Source organism: Ursus arctos, unplaced genomic scaffold, assembly GCF_023065955.2.
Source record: "Ursus arctos isolate Adak ecotype North America unplaced genomic scaffold, UrsArc2.0 scaffold_6, whole genome shotgun sequence".
Taxonomy (NCBI): Eukaryota; Metazoa; Chordata; class Mammalia; order Carnivora; family Ursidae; genus Ursus; species Ursus arctos.
The window spans coordinates 50,650,117-50,672,521 of record NW_026623078.1 but is presented as its reverse complement, the minus strand read 5'-3'; the positions used below and the strand labels follow the sequence as shown (position 1 = coordinate 50,672,521).

The 22,405-nt window shown below is 34.4% G+C and overlaps 1 protein-coding gene across 21 annotated transcripts in view; it reads right to left on the bottom strand.

Annotated features, from left to right (window-relative positions):
* The window catches only part of VPS13B (vacuolar protein sorting 13 homolog B), a 765,680-nt gene that overhangs the window by 663,035 nt on the left and 80,240 nt on the right, over window positions 1–22,405 (bottom strand). For all 21 annotated transcript variants that reach the window (XM_044382679.3, XM_048212588.2, XM_048212589.2 and 18 more), the window contains 3 exons: window positions 13,472–13,639; window positions 8,427–8,608; window positions 4,797–4,971 (listed from right to left, as the gene is read on the bottom strand). In XM_044382679.3, coding sequence (XP_044238614.2) covers window positions 4,797–4,971; window positions 8,427–8,608; window positions 13,472–13,639 — 525 coding nt within the window. The remainder of the gene's footprint in view (window positions 1–4,796; window positions 4,972–8,426; window positions 8,609–13,471; window positions 13,640–22,405) is intronic.

Below are 22,405 nucleotides of genomic sequence, written 5' to 3'. Positions count from 1 at the left end.
AGATGCTTCTGAAGTTTCAAATCTTTGCTCATTGCCTTGCAGAAAGAATGAATTAGAGCCTTGAAAAGAAAAAAGCATCTCTGTAATCTCTGGCTAGAATTGCCTAAAATATTCTTTCCCTTCAGAAAAGTGCATCTTAATCTGGGGCCCTTCGACAGAATTCAGGAACTTCATGAATTTCAATGGAATAATATATATTAAGGATTTTAAATGCAGCACCTTCACGAATGTAGGTAACAAATTGCAGTTGCATAGTTTAATTATAAATATAAGTAACAAATCACAGTTGCATCACCATCAACTGTAAAACCTACAAAAATCAGATCAAACATCAGTTGTGAAGCTATCTCAAAATATCAAAATATGTGTTCATTCATCTCTGAACAAGAAAGACCTGTTCAGAGAGAGCTCCTCATATCTGCAGAGGGCCCCACTCCAGGCCTCAGCTAAGTATTACTCAATTTCATGCAAGGAAACTACTGAGGCCACTAAAAGAACCACCAGGGAAAGCCAAGAAAACAACCCCCAAGAGTTACACAAAACTGGGACTAGTTTGTGATCTCAACAGAAAGAAAAAAAAAAATCTTTAATCCATAGGCATCAAGAAAGTACTCAAAAGGCTGTCAGTAGTGAGACAAAACTGGCCTTAAGCTAATGGCAGCTCTGAACCCAACTAAAAAGTATTTAAAGCAAGACAAGTGAATTAAATTATTTCCAAGTAACAACTTTTTGCTATATACAAATATACCCAGCACCCAACAAGATAAAATTCACAACATCTGGCATCAAATTGAAAATTATCAGGCATGCGAAGAAGAAAATATACATAACACAGATAAGGAAAAAAGTCAATACAAAAAGATCTAGGAATGATACTGTTTAGCATTAGTAAACACAGACATTAAAACAGCTATATAAATAAAATGAGGTATTTAAGAAAGTATAAACGAGGAGGAATAAGATATTTTTTAACAATCCAAACAACTTCTAGAGATGAAAAATACAGTATCTGAGATGAAATATGAACTAGTTGTGATTAATAGATTAGATACAGAAGATTAGTGAACAAGAACAGAAACAGAAACTCTCAACAATCAAACAAAAAAGAAAAAGAACAAAAATGAACAAAAGCATCAGAAAGCTCTGCTGAACTTCAAGAAGCCTACTATACATGTAATTAGTCTCCAAAGGGAGAGAAGACTGAAAATCAGTTCAAGAAATAATGCCCACAAACTGAGGGCTTCAGAGGGGAGGTGGGTGGGGGATTGGGATAGGCCGGTGATGGGTATTAAGGAGGGCACGTATTGCATGGAGTACTGGGTGTTATACGCAAACAATGAATCATGGAACACTACATCAAAAACTAATGATGTACGGTACGGTGACTAACATCACATAATAAAAAATTAAAAAAAAAAAACGCCCACGAATTTTCTAAATATATATGAAAACCACAAACACACAGACCTAAAAACCTTAATATATTCCAAACACAAGTAACATGAAGAAAGGATACCATGGCATATCAAAATCAAGATGCTTAAAACCTTCTGAGAAGGGGTTCACAGGCTTGACCAGAATGTCAAAGGACACCAGAATGTCCACAGTACCCACAATAAAAGGATCCCTGCTTTAGTCAGATGAGAAAACTAATTCCGACTACTTTGCAAGCAAATAGAGTTGCTTTCTCCCTTTTTTAACGTAGAAGAAAAACCTAGTCACTTCTTAGAGAACAGAACAAAACAGTTATAAAGGAAAAATTTGAAATCCACATTTAATCAGAAGTTAAAACTCTGCTTGAGACACCTATTAAAAAATGAATTAGTCGAGTCACAAGCCGGCAAAAAATATTCCCAAAACATGTATATGACAAAGGACTTGAATTCAGAATATATTGAAAAGTTATGAATCAGTAATGAAACTCAACAAACACTTGAAAATAAGCCAATATTGAATGTATGCTTCACAAAGGTAAATATATTAATGGTCAGTAACCACATGAAAAACTTCAAAATAGCTGCTCATCAATGAAATGCAAATTAAAACCACAATGAGATACCACAACGCATCCATCCGAATGGCAAAAAGTGAAAAAAGAAAGATAACGCCAAATGCTGACAAAGATGTGGAACTGGAACTGTCCTACAAGGTTGTGGGAATGTAAAACAGCACACTTGAACAACCTCTACATAAAATTCCATGGTTAGGCATCTACCCAACAGTAAGTACAGGACAGGTCTAAAAGAGACTTGTAGAAGAATGTCCAGGACAGCTTTATTTATAATAGCCAAAACTGGAAACAACACAGATCTCCATCAACAGGAAAATGGCTAAAATAAACTATGGTATATTCATACAATGTATCCAGCAATAAAAAGGAAAGAACTACTGATATATGTGACAACAGATGAATCCCCAAAATATTATACCTTCAGGGAAGTGAAAATACTCTGTATAAAACCATAATGATGGACATATGTCATTATACATTTGGCAAAACTGATAAAAGGTCAAATACCAAGAATGAACCATAATGTAAACTATGGACCCTGGGTGACAATGATGTGTCAATGTAGTTGCATCACTTGTAATATACGTGTTATGTACTACACCCCAGACAGGGTGTAGATAATGGAGAAGGCGATGCATGCATTAGGGCAGGGAGTATATGGGAAATCTCTGTACCTACTGTTCAATTTTGCTGTGAAATGAAAACTGCTCAAAAAAAAATAAAGTTTTAAGTAAAAATAATTAAAAGTAAAAATATTATGCTTAAGAATCCTTTCAAAAGAGTTCATACTGTATGATTTGATTTATATGAAATTCTAGAATCAACTTTTTTTTTTAATTCAGAACAGTGTTTTCCTGAGTGGAAGTGGGGGATGATTAGAAAGGGGACAAGAGAAGTGAGAAGTTTTTGGAACTACTGATAAATCTGTATCTGTATCACACTTTGGGTGTTGTACATCACAAAGGCATTTGCATTTTTCAAACCTTGAATAGTATACTTAAGATTTGTGCAATTCACTTTGTAAATTACACCCTCAAAAAGATAAAAAGAACCATTAATAAATACAGTCTCTAGCTAACAATATGCTACTGAAGCCTAGGGGTGAAATGTACTGATGTCCAACCTACTTTGAAAGCCATCAAAAACATTGGTTGAACTGATGAAGAGAGAAGTTAGATGAACAGCTATGTGATAAAGCAAATTTAAAACATTAAGTATAGACTCTAGATAATGTGTACATGGGTGTCCACTGGATAATACACTTCCTACTTTTCCACATATTTGACATTTGTCATAACAGCCAGTTGGGAAAAAATTCAGTACCTTCTGGTGCAAGGTGTTGTTCTAGAGGTTAGATATTATTCCTGTTTCAGGAGTTCATTGTCTAACAGGAATTCACTGTCCAGTGTGAAATAAAGGTGTATTTTATACCTACATATACTTATTAATGTTATTCCCTAAGCTTTTAAGGTGATAAGTTTTTCATAAGCTATAATTTAAACATAAAATTTCACCTTTGGAAGTGTACAATTCAGTGTTTTTAGTATAATCACAAAGCTGTGCAACCATATCACTATCCAATTTTAGAACATTTTCATCACTCTAAAAGGAACACCTCTACCCATTAGCAGTCACTCCCCATTTCCTTCTGCCCCCAGGCCCTGGTTACTAATCTACTTTCTGCTTCTATGGAATTGGCTATTATGGACATTTCATATAAATGGAATCATACAATATGTTCCTTTCTGACTGGCTGCTTTCACTTAAGATATTTTCAAAGTTCATCATGTTTTAGCATGTATCAATTTTCCATTCTTTTGTAAGACTGAATAATAGTCTAGAGTATGGATATATCACAATTGTTAATTCATTCATCAGGTGATGGACATTCAGGTTGTTTCACTTTTTGGTTATCATGAATAATGCTGCCATTTTAACATTCATATGTGAGTTTTTATATGGACATGTTATCAATTCTTTTGCACATATACCCAGGAGCCGACTTGCTGGGTCATATGGTAATTCTATGTTCAATTTTTTAAGGAACTAGACTGTTTTCCAAAATAGCTATACCATTTTACATTCCCACAATCAATATAAAGGTTACAACTTCTCTACAATCTTGCCAACACTTGTCATTTTGTGTCTTTTGACTACAGTCATGCCAGTGGCCTTGAAGTGCTGTTTCACTGTGGTTTTAAGGGAAGAGAACAAATCTTTTTATCTCTGTGTTTTTCCACATTACCAATGTTCAATACATTCAACAGACTTTAGTAAAAGTATAATGAACTGAATAACTGAGGTTAACCCACTAGTACCCTTCCATGAAATATATACACCATTAATAATGCTCCAATTAATTAATTATCCTCCAATGAAGCACATAGTTAATTAAGTATAACTACAGTTGTTAGATATAATTATATATAATAAGTATATCTAACTCCATTATAACTCTTGGTAAACCTTCTCAAGAAATTACGAATACCAAATTTATCAGGAAATGTTGATGTTGCATTACCTTAACTTTTATATAACATACATTCTGAACATTTATACCTATTAGAAATATTAAAGTTATTTTTAGAATGTAAAAAGAAAATCACAGTAATATCCAGCATGTAAAGGAAAAAAAAATCAAGCAGTGTCAAACAACCAAAATAAAATCATCCCATCATATTAGAACACTGCAAAATTCAATCTAATGTTTTATTTTTTAAAGTTTCACAATGGTGAAAACGCTATACAAACAATAGTTCAAAAATAAAGTTTTTGTTATATTTACCTGTAATGTTTCCTAACATATCTTTATTGTGACAGGTAGGATCTTCTGTTTCTCCATCTTTAAAATTGCCTATTTCCCCGTAGTAAAGAGCAATCCCAAGTTGCATTATACGGATAAACATAGGCAGTTGTTGATCTGTGATAGAAAGTTTCAAACTCTCTACTAAAGTATGAATCTGTATTTGAAAAAACAAACACATCAACAAAAGCATGTTCAAAGGAAGTACCTTTTAGCATAAATAAACAAATGTTAAAAGTCCTAAAATACAGAAAACCGTAAGAGAAAGTAATGTCCTAAACATTTCCAATATGTAAGCCAAAATAATTTACTCTAGTATCTTAGGAATTAAATTTGCTACAATGACCAACAACTTTAGATAGAACCTGGACTAAGCCAAATTATATAAGTACAAATAGAAATGATGATGAAAAGATACAGTCACACTAGACTTCTAGATAACTTTTCCAGAAATAAAGTTATGGAACCAAAATATCAACTCCATAGTATGAAGAATATGAGAGCACTACCCCCAAAATCAGAAAGATTTCTGTCACACCAAGAATAAAAGTTTTGTAATGTCATTTTAGTAAAACCTTAATCACCCTTTCCAGCTTTATTAACCAAAAAGAATACATACACATCCTAAAAGCCTAAGTGGGAAAATTACTAACATTACAACTACAGAAGTATGAATGTAATAAAATGTTGTCAAATATAGAAAACCAGGTAACATACATGTTCAGAAAAGTTCTCCAAACAAGTTTTAAGAGATTCAAATAGGACATAAAATTTGTAACATGAATCAGTTATAAGAAAGAAACAAGATTAATTACTAACAAATAGGATATAGCAGTCAAAGTTATCCTTATAGAAAGACAGACATTAATGGAATATAAACATAGTCTCAGTGTAATGTTCCCTGCTGTTATATAAACATGGAATAAAACCAATTAAGCCATAAAGTCAAGTCTCTTGGAAGGTTTGACTTCCAAGCCTCTTGGAAGGTATCTGAGGGTCTATGACACATGAAAAAGTAAAAATCATATTTTTAGGATTAAAGGCACAAAAATTTGTATTTGAACGGGAAGTTGCAAAGGGCTATATTTAATTATGAGTACAAGTTTCTTAAAACTGACTTAAAAATCATACACTGAATAGACCATGAAAGCTAAGAAAAAGGTTGGTAGGAGAAGGGGAGAGTGTGCAGTGCGGGACTGCCACGCTCTTCTTAATTTGATATTCCTCTACCACATCCTTTTAAAATATTGTATGGTACCAATAGCACCAGTGAAAGGCCATCTTAGCTGAACCAGTAACAAACAAGAATAAACCCTTTATATACATATTTTATATATACATATAATATACACAAACATATACATTTAAATATATAAGATATTTTATATATGGTAGATAGATCAACATATCTTTAAAATCAGTAAGATTAATACCTAATAGAAAAATGGACAAAGATTCTCAATGGATTTTTCAAAGAACAAATGGCCAATGAACATATTTTTTTAAAAAAATCTAACTTCACTAACAAATGTTAATTAAAATATATTTTAACAAGTTGTCAATTTTTTTTAACATGATCTTATTTATGGATAGGAATCCTCCTTAATGTTCATGAACATATACACTGGTTAAATTTTTCTGGAAACAATTTTGCAATACAGAACACAGGCCTTAAAAAAATTTAAGCCCATTAAGAAGAAATTTGAAATTACCAAAATCTTTCTGAAGGAATTAATCAGAAAGTGGTCAAAGATTAAGGTCAGACTTTCATTGCTCTAAAAAAAATTTTTTTTAAGTAAATTTTTAAAAATAGGGGAAATCTTACATAAGTTATATACCCATATAATCTATATCTCAAATGACACAAACCTTAGGACATATTTGTCCCAACATATAGAAAATTATAAAAAGCCAACCCAAAATATAGATAAATTCAAAAACCACCTAAATACATGTGAGAGGCTTAAATGAATAATTACAGTATCTGGAATATTCTGGGAAATCCCATCTCTTTGGTCAATGAGGTTAAATATGTGCTTTTAATATATACTTCCTAAGACTAGGAGTTAGAAGAATGATAGGTCTAACTCAAAATGGCAAATCTTACACAACAATGGTATTAATAAAAAACTCAATTTTATTTCAGCTGAGCATAATGGTACCTCATATTTGTTACCAGAGTCAAAAACCCCATGTCAACAAACTTACTTAATATTAAGATGCTTTTTAGGATGATATAACATGGCTAATCAATTTTGAGAACACAAACTTATATCCCAACACTAAGTGTCCCTCAAATTCATTTATTTTTACTTTCCTCTAATACAGCCACATTTTAGAATGTATATTTTTACTAATGATCAATAAGTTTATTTTATACTATAAGGCATACACGCATCCATTACTTGCTTTCGAAAATGTATCTTGAATTTACCCTTTACGTTCCCCAATATTATTAGTAGGTTCAAAGTGAAAGAAGGAAAGTAAGCCCATTATCCTGAGACAGAGGCATCAATACCATTGAATTAATATTTTTCTACGCTTATCTTTGGCAAAAAAGCAAATTCAAAAGTAGAAGGAAAAAGTAACAGAATTTCAATAAATTGATGTGCCAAACTGTATACAATGGGGAGAGAAACAGAACACTGATGACTGAAGCACTACCAAAGAAAAACAGGTGGATTTCATGAATACACAGTAAAGCTACATAAAAGAGAAAGTGTTACATACTTTTTAAAAAGACAGTATTAAAAAATAAGTTATACATCCATGTACAACCAGGTACAGTAGTCAATACCCGTGTTCAGACTCAAGGACAGCTTTTCCATTATAGTACTTTAGTATTCAAAAGCATGAAATTCAACAATAAATATATTTCATAATATATATTTCATAATATATATTTCACATTAAAACTTAGTTATTAATAAGATCACAAGCTACTGTGTAAATTCTTCTTCAAAAACTGATATATGGATAGAGTTTTAGAAAACTGTTATAAAGAACATAAGATTTACATTAAGAGACTAACTATACACATTGAAAATATATTCCAATATCTTGGGGAACAAGCTTTCACATTACCTAAAACATTCCTATATGCTAAGATTTTAATTACATTCTGAATCCATAGATCAAAAGCTAAAATTTCCTGAACCAATAAACTAAGATATTAGGTCAGCATATTAATCCTTAAAAAGTTATCTAAGAAAGATGGACAATAACTAGTGTTATCAGATCATGTTAAATAAATTATAAGGATTGAAATATACATTGATATTCAGTCCACTATGTATACAATTACACTTTTTATAGGATTTCCTCTATCCACATAAAAAGAAAAAGCATAAATAAACAGCTGGACAAACTATAAAGGAAACTAAGGTCACAGGGAGAAAAAAAAGTCCCCAAAATCTCTCTAGTAAAACACACAATGCAGAAGGTTTAATATATAATAAACAATATAACCTAAAATTATAAATAGAAATAAAACTCTTACAAAAACTAATGGTATATATTTTTATGAGGTTAATTTCTTCTTTAATAGCACCGCAAGAACCAATAAACAAAATGGGGACATGCAACTCAACCACTAGAAAAAGAAACACCTACTTTAATAACAGATGGCATCTTGGAATTCAGGTTATCATATGTGAAATGCAGACGAGTTCTGAAGGAACATTTATATAATAAAGGATCCTGGTAAAATTCTATTTTACCACTAGCATTTCGTTTATCAAGACAAACTGTACAGTCGGAAAAATTGATAACCTTTCTCAGCACCAGGTCAGTTGCTAAAAGAAAAAAAAAACATTTTAAGTAAAAAGGAAAATTAGAGAAAAAAGGCTACCATTTTTATTAGTACAAATAGTAAGATTAATGGAGCATTTGCTAAATGATGCCAGAATCTATGCAAAGAATTTCTCATTATTTAAATCCTCCAACAACCTTATGAAATAGGCACAAAAATCCCCATTCCAAGTATGAAGAATCAAAGAACAAAGAAATAAAATCGCTTGTCCCCAATTTGCTTGGTACCTAACTACAAATTTAAGACAAAACGTATGAAAAATTTTGCTACATTTTGCTATCTGCAATGAGATACCAAATAACTTAAATGTAATTCTTGAGAAACCACATTAAAAACAACATCCTGAGCAATAGTCATTCATTTAATATCTTACACTAAAAAACTCACAGCTTCTCTAAACCTGTACTCTCCAGTATGGTAGCCACCAGCAATATGTGACTATTTAAATTTATATATAAGTTAAAAATATATAAAAATAAAATTTCAGTTTCTTGGTTACATTAGAGACATTTCAAGTCCTCAATAGCCACATGTGGCTAGCAGCTACAGTACTAGACTGTAAAAATATAAAACATTTCCATCATCACAGAAAATTCTAGTGGACATCACTGCTCTAAGCAATTGATGAAGAAATTACCACATCACCAATAACGGTATACAGTTTGTTTTCAAGGGAATAAAAATGAGACAACTGCTGGTAAGGCACCAAACTAGAAAATGAAACCTTTAGCAAATGAGAAGTTTTATTCCTAACTAATAAGCAATTCCTAGGTAAATAATAGGCCCAAATCTACTACAATTTACTCAGTATATAAATAAATGATTTAGTTACTGATACATTTCTTTGTGTACATGTATGTAATAACAATAGAACTAGAAATGAAAGAAGCCCTCTAGATACTTCCTTCCCTCTCTTTATGATAATAATTTACTAAGTGTTCGCTATCAGATAATACACTAAGTCTTTTCCCTCTGCTGTCTTTTAATATTTACATCCCTCTGTTTAAAAGATGTGAAAACTGAGTCACAGTAAGGGGAAATAGTTTAATGTTAGTTTATAAAGGACAGAGCGGTCAAACTCTGGCAACCTTACTTAAGAGTTCATGTTTTTATCTATTATGCTGTAAGAACATAAAGTGGTCTATATTTTGAGGGTATTCTAGAAAATTATTATTCACTGACAAAGGAAATTATTAAAGCTTTGAAAATATAACAACTACCTTTTAAAAACTTTTGAAATGAATTCTAGTTCTGGTACTTACTTTAGATAATGTGCTGCAATTTAATCTGTAAGATGGGGATAATAATTATGTCTACCCAACTCTGGAGCACTCTGGAAAATGATTTGGCATTATTTTGAAAATGTGAACATTTGCTATCCTCCTTGCTATCTAATAAACCCACTCCTAATTGTATGTCCTTAAGAAATGCTTACACATATGCATCAAAAGGTAATGTAAAAAGATTCCTAAGAACACTGTTTGTAATAGCAAACATCAGGAAACATCCCAAATGCCCACCATCAGAACAATTAAGTTTTGGCAACTTAAACAGTAGAATATTATTTACAAGTAAAAATAAGTGATCTATAATTACATGCAACCAATATGGAAAAATATTAAAAGCATGACATTGATTGAAAACAAGAAACCTTTGAGGTTTTACTCAAACCTCAAATTCCCAACATAGAGCATACTATTTTTTACAAAGCTCAATAATCTATGTAATATATTATTTATGTATAATCCACATCTGATACTTTTTATTGAGGTAAAACTCACATAAGAAATTTAGGGGCACCTGGGTGGCTCAGTCAGTTGAGTATCTGCCTTCAATCAGGTCATGGATCCCAGGGTCCTGGGATCAAGCCCCACATCAGGCTCCCTGCTCTGCAGGGAGTCTGCTTCTCCATTTGTCCCTCTCCATGTTCGTTCTCTCCCTTTCTCTCTCTCTCACTCTCTCTCAAATAAAACTTTTAAAAAATTAATATAAAGGGTACAACAGAGTGGCATTTGGTATACTAACAATATTATGCATCCATCACCACAATCAATTTTAAAACTTCTTCAACACATTAGAAAAGAAACTCTGTACCCTTGAGTTATCATCCCTCCAATCCCCTCATTGCCTTTCCTACTCCCCAATCCTAAAACAGTCCTAATCTACTTTCTGTCTATATAGATTTGGCTATTCTGTGCAGTTCATGGAAGTGGAATCCTACAATATACAACTTCTCTGTCTCTCTTTTTTCACTTAGAATGTCTTCAAGGTTCATCCACATTGTAGCATATATCATTACTTCATTCCCTTTTATAGCAAAAGTCTTTTTAAGCAATTAAATGATAAAATTTAATACAGCAGTTAACTCTAGGAGGAAGGGGATGAGATAGGGAAAAACACATTGGTGGGGGAAAACTGTGTATGTTCTAGATTCTTAGGGGAGAGGTGCTCATTATACTGTTTTACAACTTGTTTTACAAATATGTGACCTAAATACTTGTAAATATCAAATGTTGCATTAAAAATAAATGGGAAATTACAGTAACTATCACAGAAGGTTAAGATTAAAACCAGATAATATAAAAAAGCATAGCACCAGGCCCAGCAGTTAACAAGAACCCAACAAGTGAAAGATACTATTTTTGCTGTTTTTATCAACACCCTCATCATGAACTTTCATGTGGTATGATACCTGATTTTCTTACATACATTAGCACATTGGTAATAATGATAATTCACATTTTACAAATGACTCACCCAAGGTTATATTAAGTTAGTGGTGGAAGGAAAACTCAAACCAAGATGACCTAACTCCCAACCCAAGACTCTAATTCACTATAATTTCCCAAAGTAATATTTGCATTATTTGTATATTAAAACTATAAATGAAATTTCTTCTTATAAAATGTCAACACATTCATTCAATCCTGCATTATCCAGTTCTGCTTGTTTTCCATTTTCCTTAATGTTTCCTTGTGGCCTTTGTTTGGAATACTTTTCCCACAGAGGATGAGAGGGAGGCATTAACAATGTCTCAGAAACAATGCTTGGGACTTTGCATATGCACTGATTAATGCTTCACAACAAAACTGTGAGATCACAATTACTCTTCATTTTAAAATGTAATGACTAAGGGCACCTGGGCAGGCTCAGTCAGTAGAGCATATGACTCTTAATCTCAGGGTCAGGAGTTCGAGCCCCACACTGGGTGTGGAGCCTACTTAAAAAAAAAAAAAAAAAAAGGAAAGACTGAAGCTTGAAGAACACACAAAAACGAGACTGTATCAAATTCTGCTAGTTCCTAGTTGTATGCCTAAACTAGGCAAGTAACCTTGAGACTAAATTTCCTTTTGCTTTCCTTTAAGTAGGACTTAAGTGAATATATAAGTAAAAGAATGAGAAAAGATATCACTTTATGGAGTTATGAGAATTTGAGGGAAAAAATGTAAATTTTAACAGCTCATTTTCTGAGCACTATGTACAAGACACTTTTATAAGTGCTTTCAGTGCATTAATGTATTTAATAAAGTAACTCTATAAGGAAGCTCCTATTTTTACCCCCATTTTGCAAATGAAGAAACTAAGAAATTGTCAAGTAACTCACCTAAGGTCATAGCTCTACTAAATGGGACAGTCAGGATCCAAACTCAGGTTGTCTAACTTTAGTGCCAACACTGGTTAACAAACAGATACCCTGGCAAGTCACAGATAAAAGATGCTCACAATAGTCTCCTCACTGTATTTTCTTTTCTTTTCTTTTCTTTTTTTTTTTAAGATTTTATTTAGTTAGTTAACAGAGAGAGCACAAGCAGGGGGAGCAGGAGAGGAGAAGCATGCTCCCCGCTGAGCAAGGAGCCCAATGAGGGGGTTCGATCCAAGCACCCTGGGATCATGACCTGAGCCAAAGGCAGACGCTTAACCGAATGAGCCACCCAGGCACACCTCCACACTATATTTTCAAAAAATGTCCACTCCTTACTCTATCAGAATATTTAATCAACAAATATTATGATTTATTAATACCTCTTCTGACAAAAGTAGTATCTCTTTCACAGCTGTATTTTCAATGCTTAGCAGTGTATACCACGTAAAACATAATAAAATAGTAATAAATGGTAGTTATTAAAATTATATTACTTAATAGTTCTTTTAATATAAGCAGAAGGAGATTACAGCATGTGAAAGTCAAAAGAGGCTTTAGGATTATCCAGAAGTCCAAAAAATGCTCTGGAATATACAAACCTAAAACATAAAATCAGTCAGATACATTGTTTTGCCACTACCAAGCAATACAAAAGCAACGTGTTCCTTTTCCTCCCCCGAACACATCAAAAATTTTAACTATTCTTATTACTACAAACCCATTGCACTGCAAATGTTATATAATACACTTGAAACATGCATGTAGTAGGTAAGAAAGAATAATTATTAAGAATATTAAAAATAGAGTTTGGGATTTCTTAATCTGAGTATCTATTAAGCCCCCTATATTGTATGCTAATTTTTTAAGATTTTATTTATTTGAGAGAGAGAGAAATGAGAGAGAGAGCACAAGAGCAGAGTGAGGGGCAGAGGGAGAAGGAGACTCCCCGCTGAGCAGGGAGTCCAATGTGGGACTCAATCCCTAGACTCCAGGATCATGACTTAAGCCAAACGCAGACACTAGACAGACTAAGCCATCTAGATGCCCTTGTATGCTAAATTCTATATATATTCATTTTTCTAGGCTGAGGTATAAAGCTTTCATCAAATTTATCAAAAAGCCAATTGGCCCAAAAAATGTTTAGAAACCAAGACAACTATTTCAATAATGGAAAAATCTAGACTTTTCTTAATATTTACTCACCAGAAATATCCATGAATGCACGATCCCATAATTCACCTACTGTATAGCACTCTGCAGAAGTGATATTGACTGAAAGAACAATATCATCTTCAACATATTTTAGTATGAGATTATTTATAACAATATTTACATTATTTACAACTCGTCTAATCAGACTCTGCACATAACCTATAAAATAGAAAAAAAAAAGGATTCAATTAGCCTTAAGTCTGTCAATAAAGAATTATTCTTAAAATGTTATTGAATTTAACGTATATGATAGGTGGGTATCATTCAGCATATATTGCAAAGAGGAAACAGGTATACAGGCTGGCAAAACTGACACAGCTAATAAGTAGCAGATCTACCCCCAAAAACCCCATTACCAAGAAGTTCTATATAAGGAAGTGTTCATGTACTAAGAGAAATCACAGAGACTATACCTTTTTAATAACATAATACTAGATCCCAGGCAATGATAATCTTATATCAGTACTTTGTCCAGTTTCTGCCTATTCTAGAAACATTTTCCCAAATGAAACAATGTTACTATATGCTGATTATACAACATATTAGAAGAAGAGTTGCTTCTTTAAGTTTCTTTATGAGCCATCTTCTCTTCCTACTTTAATTAGCCATAAAAATATGCAAAAGTTAGGCTGGGAGGAAGAAAGGTAGGAGAAACATGATCAGCATAATGGATTCAAGTATTTCAGCTTACTAATAAATAATATTGAAGCAGGGTAGAGGAGAGAATAAGAATGAGGAAGAAAATATAGACAGAATTTAGAGACAGAGACAAAGAACACAATGAAAAGAAAGAAAAAAGAAAAGTAGAGAAGAATCAAGAAAAGCATAATGCGAACACAGGGAAATAAGAACAATAAACAAATAGCACTTTAAAAAAAAAACAACAGAAGTAACTAGTGAACATTCTTTTTTGCCATAGCTTGCCTAAAATCTCCAAAATTTTCTTTTAATTTTATGCTACTATGGGATACTCCACACTCTCAGAAGCTTCTCACACAATAAATGTGTATACAGATACATTAGTAAGGAATTTAACTGAAAATATAAATAAAAAAACAAACAGCATTTTAAGAAAACACAGGGAAAAAAGATGAAAAATGTCACTTGATTAAAATGCATTTCCCACTATAAAATTTATTTAAAGACTAATTAAAATTTTAGCTATTTCATGAACTATCCTGCTTGTATTCAGAACTTAACTGGGCAAAACAGAATCAACTTCTGTCAGCAACTGACACTGTTAACACCTACACTAAAGCCGGATGAGAGAAAGCCTATTTAAATCCAGTCAACCATAAAAACTTTGCAAAAACCAATTCCTTCATTCACTCCCAATGGATACAAATAGGAAAGAAATGTAAAACAATTCAAATTTTTCTCATATGTGGAAATTATTAGCAGCTTTTAGAGTGCAATCACATGCTACAAAATTAACACACAAAATATCAATAAATTTAAGGTACTAAATACTCTTTTATGAGAGTAGACACTAAAATAATGCTTAACAAATTAAGCTTCCAAAAGAAATTTTAAAAATCAGAAGTTTCAATCTTGGAATGTATATTCCCCCATGCTATTACTACTCAACACAGATGTTAAAAATAAAAATAGACATCCTGTTTCTAAGAAGTCAAGAAGCATGACTAATATTGGTTTTCCTATTTCTCAAAAACGTGTCATCAATAAGGAATTCATAAAAACCTCTCAAGAGTTCATGACTTTTTATTACCTTCAAGAGAAAAATTAAACTCTCAAAGATAGAACTGGAGAAAATATTTAATGCAAAGCAATAGAAACATAATACTGTAAATGTATTTTAACCAACAGAACACTAATGGATTTTTTTATCTATTTTTTAATATTTTCCCTCAGTTTCTCATTATTTTTTTTTTAAGATTTTATTTATTTATTTGACAGAGAGAGAGAGACAGCCAGTGAGAGAGGGAACACAAGCAGGGGGAGTGGGAGAGGAAGAAGCAGGCTCCCAGCGGAGGAGCCTGACGTGGGGCTCAATCCCAGAACGCCGGGATCACGCCCTGAGCCGAAGGCAGACGCTTAACGACTGCACCACCCAGGTGCCCCTCAGTCTCTCATTATAAAACTAGCATACAAGTTGAAATGAATAAGCCAATTCACCAAAGACTAAAATACTAAAGAACACAATATCTAAAAAGAACTACTCCCATAGACTACATTTCCTTATTAAAAATGCAATACCAAAGTAACAGTAACTAACCAATAGAAAAAATGATACACTATCTCCCCAATCCTCCATAATAACTTACTTCTAAGTAAGCTGTAGAAGAGTGTCAAACAGCAGATCTACTAGCTCCCGTCACTAAATATTTAGATAGTCCCGGAGGGTATATCTGTTCAGATGACATAACAGTAATCCAGGTCTATTCCCTAAGCATCTGAAATTGCAAGGTCACTCTGGGGTAAGAACCTAGAAGATGTCATACTAGATAGCTCTAAAACAATAGTCTGTTACTAACCAAACTTTCCAAGGATTCCTATCATTATCGAACTCTCTCCCACCAATAAACCCCATTCTTCCAGACATATCATCTATGCCCACAGGGCCAGATAAAACACTATGAACTTTCATGGACTTTGCTCATATTCTTCCTTCGTTTTGGGTACTCCTTGTCCATTCTCCCTTCTTGTTACAGGCCCAGCATAAATGTCTTCTCCACTATGGCCTCTTCTCCAATGTCCTCCAACCTACACAACATTAAGAAGATGGTATCTACCACTTTCCTTGGGCTTATGTTACTTCTGCCATTTGTCTATGTTTACATAGAATTATTTTCCCTGTTAAACTATGAAATGCTAGAGGGCAAAGACTAGAACTTATTTATTTCCCTCATATTCTTTTTTTTTTTAAAGATTTTATTTATTTATTTGACAGAAACAGCCAGCAAGAGAGGTAACACAAGCAGGGGGTGTGGGAGAGGAAAAGGCAGGCTCCCAGCCGCACAGGGAGCTGGATGCGGGGCTCGATCCCAGGAACCTGGGATCACGTCCTGGGCCGAAGGCAGATGCTTAACGACTGAGCCAGCCAGGCGCCCTCATATTCTTAAATGAAATGGCGTGTACCAATTTTGGTTACAAAGAGACAACATCTACAATCTGTTTATCCTAATGGCACTGGGAAGCCAAGTCACTCAAAATCAAATTCCATGGTTGATGACTTGGTTATCATACCTAAAAACATTTTAGTGTAGTTTTGGTGTAAATTTGAGGGCTATGCAACATCATATGGGCAAATTATGCTCAAATAGTTAAAAGTGAAGCTCTTCGTAACGCTGTTGTTTTTGAAAAGTTGAAACTATTTCAAAATAATTTTTTTTAAAAGATTAAGAGCAAGGACTCTTTATTGTCAGTGCAGTAGAGAGATTCAATAAAACATGAATTAAAAGCATCCATCAAGTTTGGTAATAACTAGAAGATAAATTAAGGCAGTTACTGTGGGAGCTAAGAAAAACTGCAGTGAGTGGACAATACCATTAGTATTATTATTTCAATGGTCACAGAATCTTCAAACTACTAAATAAAGGTAAAGAAGAAGTTTAAGTACTGACAGGGAAGGACGAAAAATTACTATTACACAAAGATGACTATTTCTTATATAAAATATTCAAAAGATACAACTGAATACTGATCAGCTAAAAAAGAGTAAAAATTAAGCTTTTCTATATAACAAAGTGATGAAAAGAGAATAAAATCCTTAGAAAAAAAAAAAAAAGGACCACCATAGCGGAAAAGAGAAAGAGGCAAACCAAGAAAGAGACTCTTAACTACAGAGAACAAATACGGTTACCAGAGGGGAGGTGGGTGGATGGTTAAATAAGTGATGGGAATGAAGGAGCACACTTGTTGTAATGAGAACCAGGTGATGTGCTGAATCACTGAACTGCACACCTGATACTAACAATACACTGTATGTGAACTAACTGGAATTTAAATACAAACTTTTAAAAATGATAATCCCAATTAACAATAAAATGTATGATAGCATTTTCCATCCATGAAACTTTCAAAGAAATGTTTAATAACAAAAGATTGCATTAGACCAAAAATGTGCTTGAAAGAAAATACTATTAACAAACTTTTTACAGGGCAATTTGGCTATATTGCCAAAACCTTAAAATTACTCACAAATTTTGATTCTATAGATTGATGGGAATTTCCCCTAAAGAAATAGAGGTGTAACAATGTTTGTTAAAGCATTTTACAAAACTGAAAATAAAAATTAACCTAGGAAAAATTGGTAGCTTATCTCTTGAGGAAGATGGCGCAGGAGTAGGTGACCCTATTTCAACCGGTCTCCTGAATTTAGCTGGATATCTACCAAATCATTCTCAACACCCATGAAATCAGCCTGAGATGTAAGAAGATATATGTGGATCTCTACGAGGAGACAATCTCCAGTGGTCTCAAGGTATGAAGGATGGAGCTGTGATTCTGTGGGTAGATATCGGAAGATAAACAGAAAGGGAAGGGAGCCGCCATAAGCTGGTGCCAAGAAGGTGATATAACATTGGAGCACAAAAGCCTCCCACACTGGGGACCAGCGCTGGGGACCAAGCACAGACTCGCAGACTGGAAGCGGCAGGGAGAGGACTTTAGTCCAGCCCCCGGACAGGATGCAGGAGCTGTGGGTATGCCCATGTGAACAGGCCGGCCGGCGGTTTTAGAAGCACCAAGGGTAGAGACCTCTGGAGAGTTGCTGTGGGATGCACAACCAGGAGGGCTGCAGTTTTTAGCAGCACAGACAGAAAACAGAGACTGTGTATCCTGAAGAGCTCAGTGAAGAACAGACTGCGATTTCTGTTCTGAGACAGAGGTTTGGATGTGGTCACTTCTGCTTTGACTCTCTTCTGCTTTGACTCTCGGAACAGACACAGAAAGCTGCCAGCGAAAGACGCCAGAGAATAAAAGCCCAAAAAACCGGTTTTTACTGAGCCCACCCCCGACAGGGAGCAGGGCAAGGCTGCCCAAGCAGGGTTGCCTGAGTAACAGTGCAACAGGCCCCTCCCCCAGAAGACAGGCTGGAAGAACAAAAGAACAACAACCCTAAGGTCCCTATAAAACAGGTGCATCTTGCTTGATTCATGGTTAATACTTTGGACTCTGTACATTCCCTCAACCACCCCCCAAAAGAATGACAGAGAGGAGGAACCCCTAACAAAGTAAAGAATCAGACACTATGGCCTCTGCCACAGATCATATGATATAAGCAAGATACAAGCAAGGATATAGACATAAGCAAGATATCAGAGACAGGCATCAGAGTAACAATTATGAAGTCAATACCTAGGCTTGAGAAAAATATTAGTGACAATACAGAATCTCTAAGGGCAGAAATGACATCTAATCAGGCCGAACTTAAAAATGCTATGAATGAAATGCAGTCTAAACTGGATACTCTGACTGCCAGGGTAAACGAGGCAGGAGAATAAATTAGTGAGCTAGAAGATAAGATGACAGAAAAGAAGGAAACCAAGGAGGGCTGGGAAAAACAGCTTAAAGCCCAAGACATCAGACTGAGAGAGATTAATGATGCCACGAAATGTTTCAATGTCAGAATTGTTTGGATCCCTGAAAGGGTAGAGAGGTAGAGAGAGAGAGAGAGAGAGAGAGAGAGAGAGAGAGGCAGGTCTAGAAGATATATTTAAGCAAATTGTAACTGAGAACTTCCCTAACCTGGGGAAGGAAACAAGAATTCGTGTCCAAGAGGCAGAGAGGACCCCTCCCAAGATCAATGAGAACAGACCAACACCCCAACATATAATAGTACAACTTGCAAATCTTGGATCCAAGGAAACAATCCTGAAAGCACCTAGGGGGAACAGTCACTTTGGAAAACAGTATGGAGGTCCCTCAAGACATTAAAAACAGCTACCCTATGACCCAGCAATTGCACTACTGGGTATTTACACCAAAGTTACAGATGTAGTGAAAAGACGGGGCACACGCACCCCAATATTCATAGCAGCAATGTCCACAATAGCCAAACTGTGCAAGGAGCGGAGATGCCCTTCAACAGAATGGATAAGGAAGATGTGGTTCATATATACAATGGAATATTACTCAGCCATCAAAAAAAGGATGAATACCCACCATTTGCATTGACATGGCTGGAACTGGAGGAGATTATGTTAAGTGAAATAAGTCAAGCAGAGAAAGACAATTATCATATGGTTTCATTCATATGTGGAACATAAGGAATAGCGTGGAGGACATTAGGAGAAGGAAGGGAAAACTGAAGAGGGGGAAATCAGAGGGGGAGACGAACCATGAGAGACAATGGACTATGGGAAACAAACTGAGGGTTTAAGAGGGGAGCGGGGGAGGGGGATTAGCCCAGTGATGGGTATTAAGGAGGACATGAAGTGCAATGAACACTGGGTGTTATATGCAAATAATGAATCATGGAACACTACATCAAAAACTAATGAAGTACTGTATGGTGACTAACATAATCTAAACAATTAACCTAAATATCAAACAAAAAGGGATTGGTTAAATAAACTAGGGAAAAGTTACACTCTACAATACATGCCAATGATTGAAATAATAATGTAAAAACAGTAATGCCCTGGAAACAAGATCCTAACATAACATTTAAAAATATCAGTTACAAAAAGAAAAATGTGTGTATTTGTATGCACACATGCATGCAGGTGAGCGCACACACACAGTCTCTAAAAGGTTGTATATCAAAATATTAACAGGTTCCAGTTCTGGGTGAGATGAAGTAAGCATACTCCTCTCTGTCTGTCCCACTGAATGTAGCCATAGAAACCTGGAAAGAATGTATGGAGCAACTATTTTTGAACTCTGAACATAAACAGTAAGCATGTGAGGGGAAATTGAAGAATGAAAATCAGAGCTTACAAAGATATAACAATAAAATGGTAGAGGTAAATTCAAACTTATCAGTAATTACAGTTTAATTGTGCTAAGGCCAGAAAGGATGGTCTTTATTCTTTATTCTTTGAAATTTGTCAAGACTTCCTTTTTGACCAAGTCTTTTACAATGTCTGTAGATATTTAAGGTGTGCATTAAAAGAATGTACACTGTCTTATCTGAGTGCAGAGTTTTACATGTACCTACTAAAATAATCTTGTCGATTTTGATATTCAATTATATAGTTGGGGATTTTTTGTTTTCTTGATCTATCACATTTCATAGCCAAGTTGTGAGATACAAAGTCATCACATATTTTGGGGAAAACTGTACCTGTTATAATTTAGTATCTATTACATTTATCAATTAACGCTTTTTCCTTAAGGTTCATTTTGCCTGGTTTTTATGCTGTATTTTTTTTATACTATCTGTCTGTATGCTATTTCCCATCCTTTCATTTTCAATCTTTCCTGCCTGCCCATGATACCTGTGTGTTTTGGAAGCCACACACACCTGGACGTAACTACTCCTTCCTTTCAGGATCCAAAAAATATTATTTGTGCTTCCTTAGAGCTCCCCTTGGCTTTGGCTTTGCAATGTAGTTAGTATTTTACAAACTCCTGGATTAAGCAGTTTATTCTTTAACGGCAAATATAGCCTTCAATGAGCTGCTCTAGCATGCTCTCATTCACACAGAAAGATTTGGGGAATTGGACAGCCTGCCACCAAGCAATACTTTGAATTTCAATCAAATTAGAAGGAAATAAAAACTCTCCGATTATCACCTTTTCTGTAATAAACAAAATATAAACATTAGGTATCTTGAAGGTTATTGACATAATAGTTTTAAGCATGACCTACTTTTAAAAGGGTAATTAAATATATTAAAGAACACCTGGATATCAGAAATAATGGACTATCCATGAGTATCTTGTGCTTACCCTTCCAGATTGTAGAATTATTACTGAGAAAAGGACTCCTAAGCCACACATAATGTCCATGCAAACAGTTTTCCTAAGTGAAATCTGAGCAGAATAAGTATCACTTCCAACATCAGAGGATTAAGATGTAGAAAGGTCCTCTCCAGACTGTCCTCTTGGAAAGGCTGAAAGCAGTAGAATTCAAAGTCTGGCCTAGGGCACAGCAGAGCCTCCAAATAAAAGAAGCCTAGGGGCACCCGGGTGGCTCAGTCAATTAAGTGTCTGACTCTTGATATCAGCTCAGGTCTTGATCTTGGGGTCATGAGTTTGAGCCCCGTGTTGGGCTCCACGTTGAGCATAGAGCCTACTTTAAAAAAAAGAAGACTAGGCTTCTATTCGAACACAGTCTTTGTACTGGTACATAAAGAAAACAACACTTTTGTTAGGTTAATGCTAACTGCTGAGAACTTAACCAGTGGATTAACACAATTTACACAATGTGTCACTGTTATTGTGGGGGGGGGGGGTAAGCTTTTCCTGAAAATGTTAATGGAAGATATTAAAACAATAAAAACATAAAAAATAGAAGATGTGAAATGCATTTCTTTTTCATTTATCATAGATCTTCTCTACTCTTAGATGTTCCAGGAACAGTGATTAGATAGCTTTAAAATCTTGTGGACCCCCACACACAGGCAGAAAGGAAATGATCATGCTATCTTCTGTAATAAGACATTGCCATTCTTGGCTTAGGTTCTTCAACAGATGATACATTACAAATATCCCTAAATTATCTCATATACTCTCCAATTATTATTAAACTCCCTTTGAAGAAATTTTTCAGAAAAACAAGCCTTAACAGTCTAACGTGGCAAGCATTCGAATGTAAACATACACCACAAACTGTATCTTCCATTTCATATTCAGTATCTTCTGCAGAAAAAAATTTTGACTGAATGACTACTTAGTACTAGCTCTTCTCATGTATATCAAAATATCTGAATTTCCATTTTCTTATCCACAAAATGTGGGCTAGATCACAGGCTTAGCAGGAGCCTAGAGATGGACTTCAGCAAGAATGTGAATACC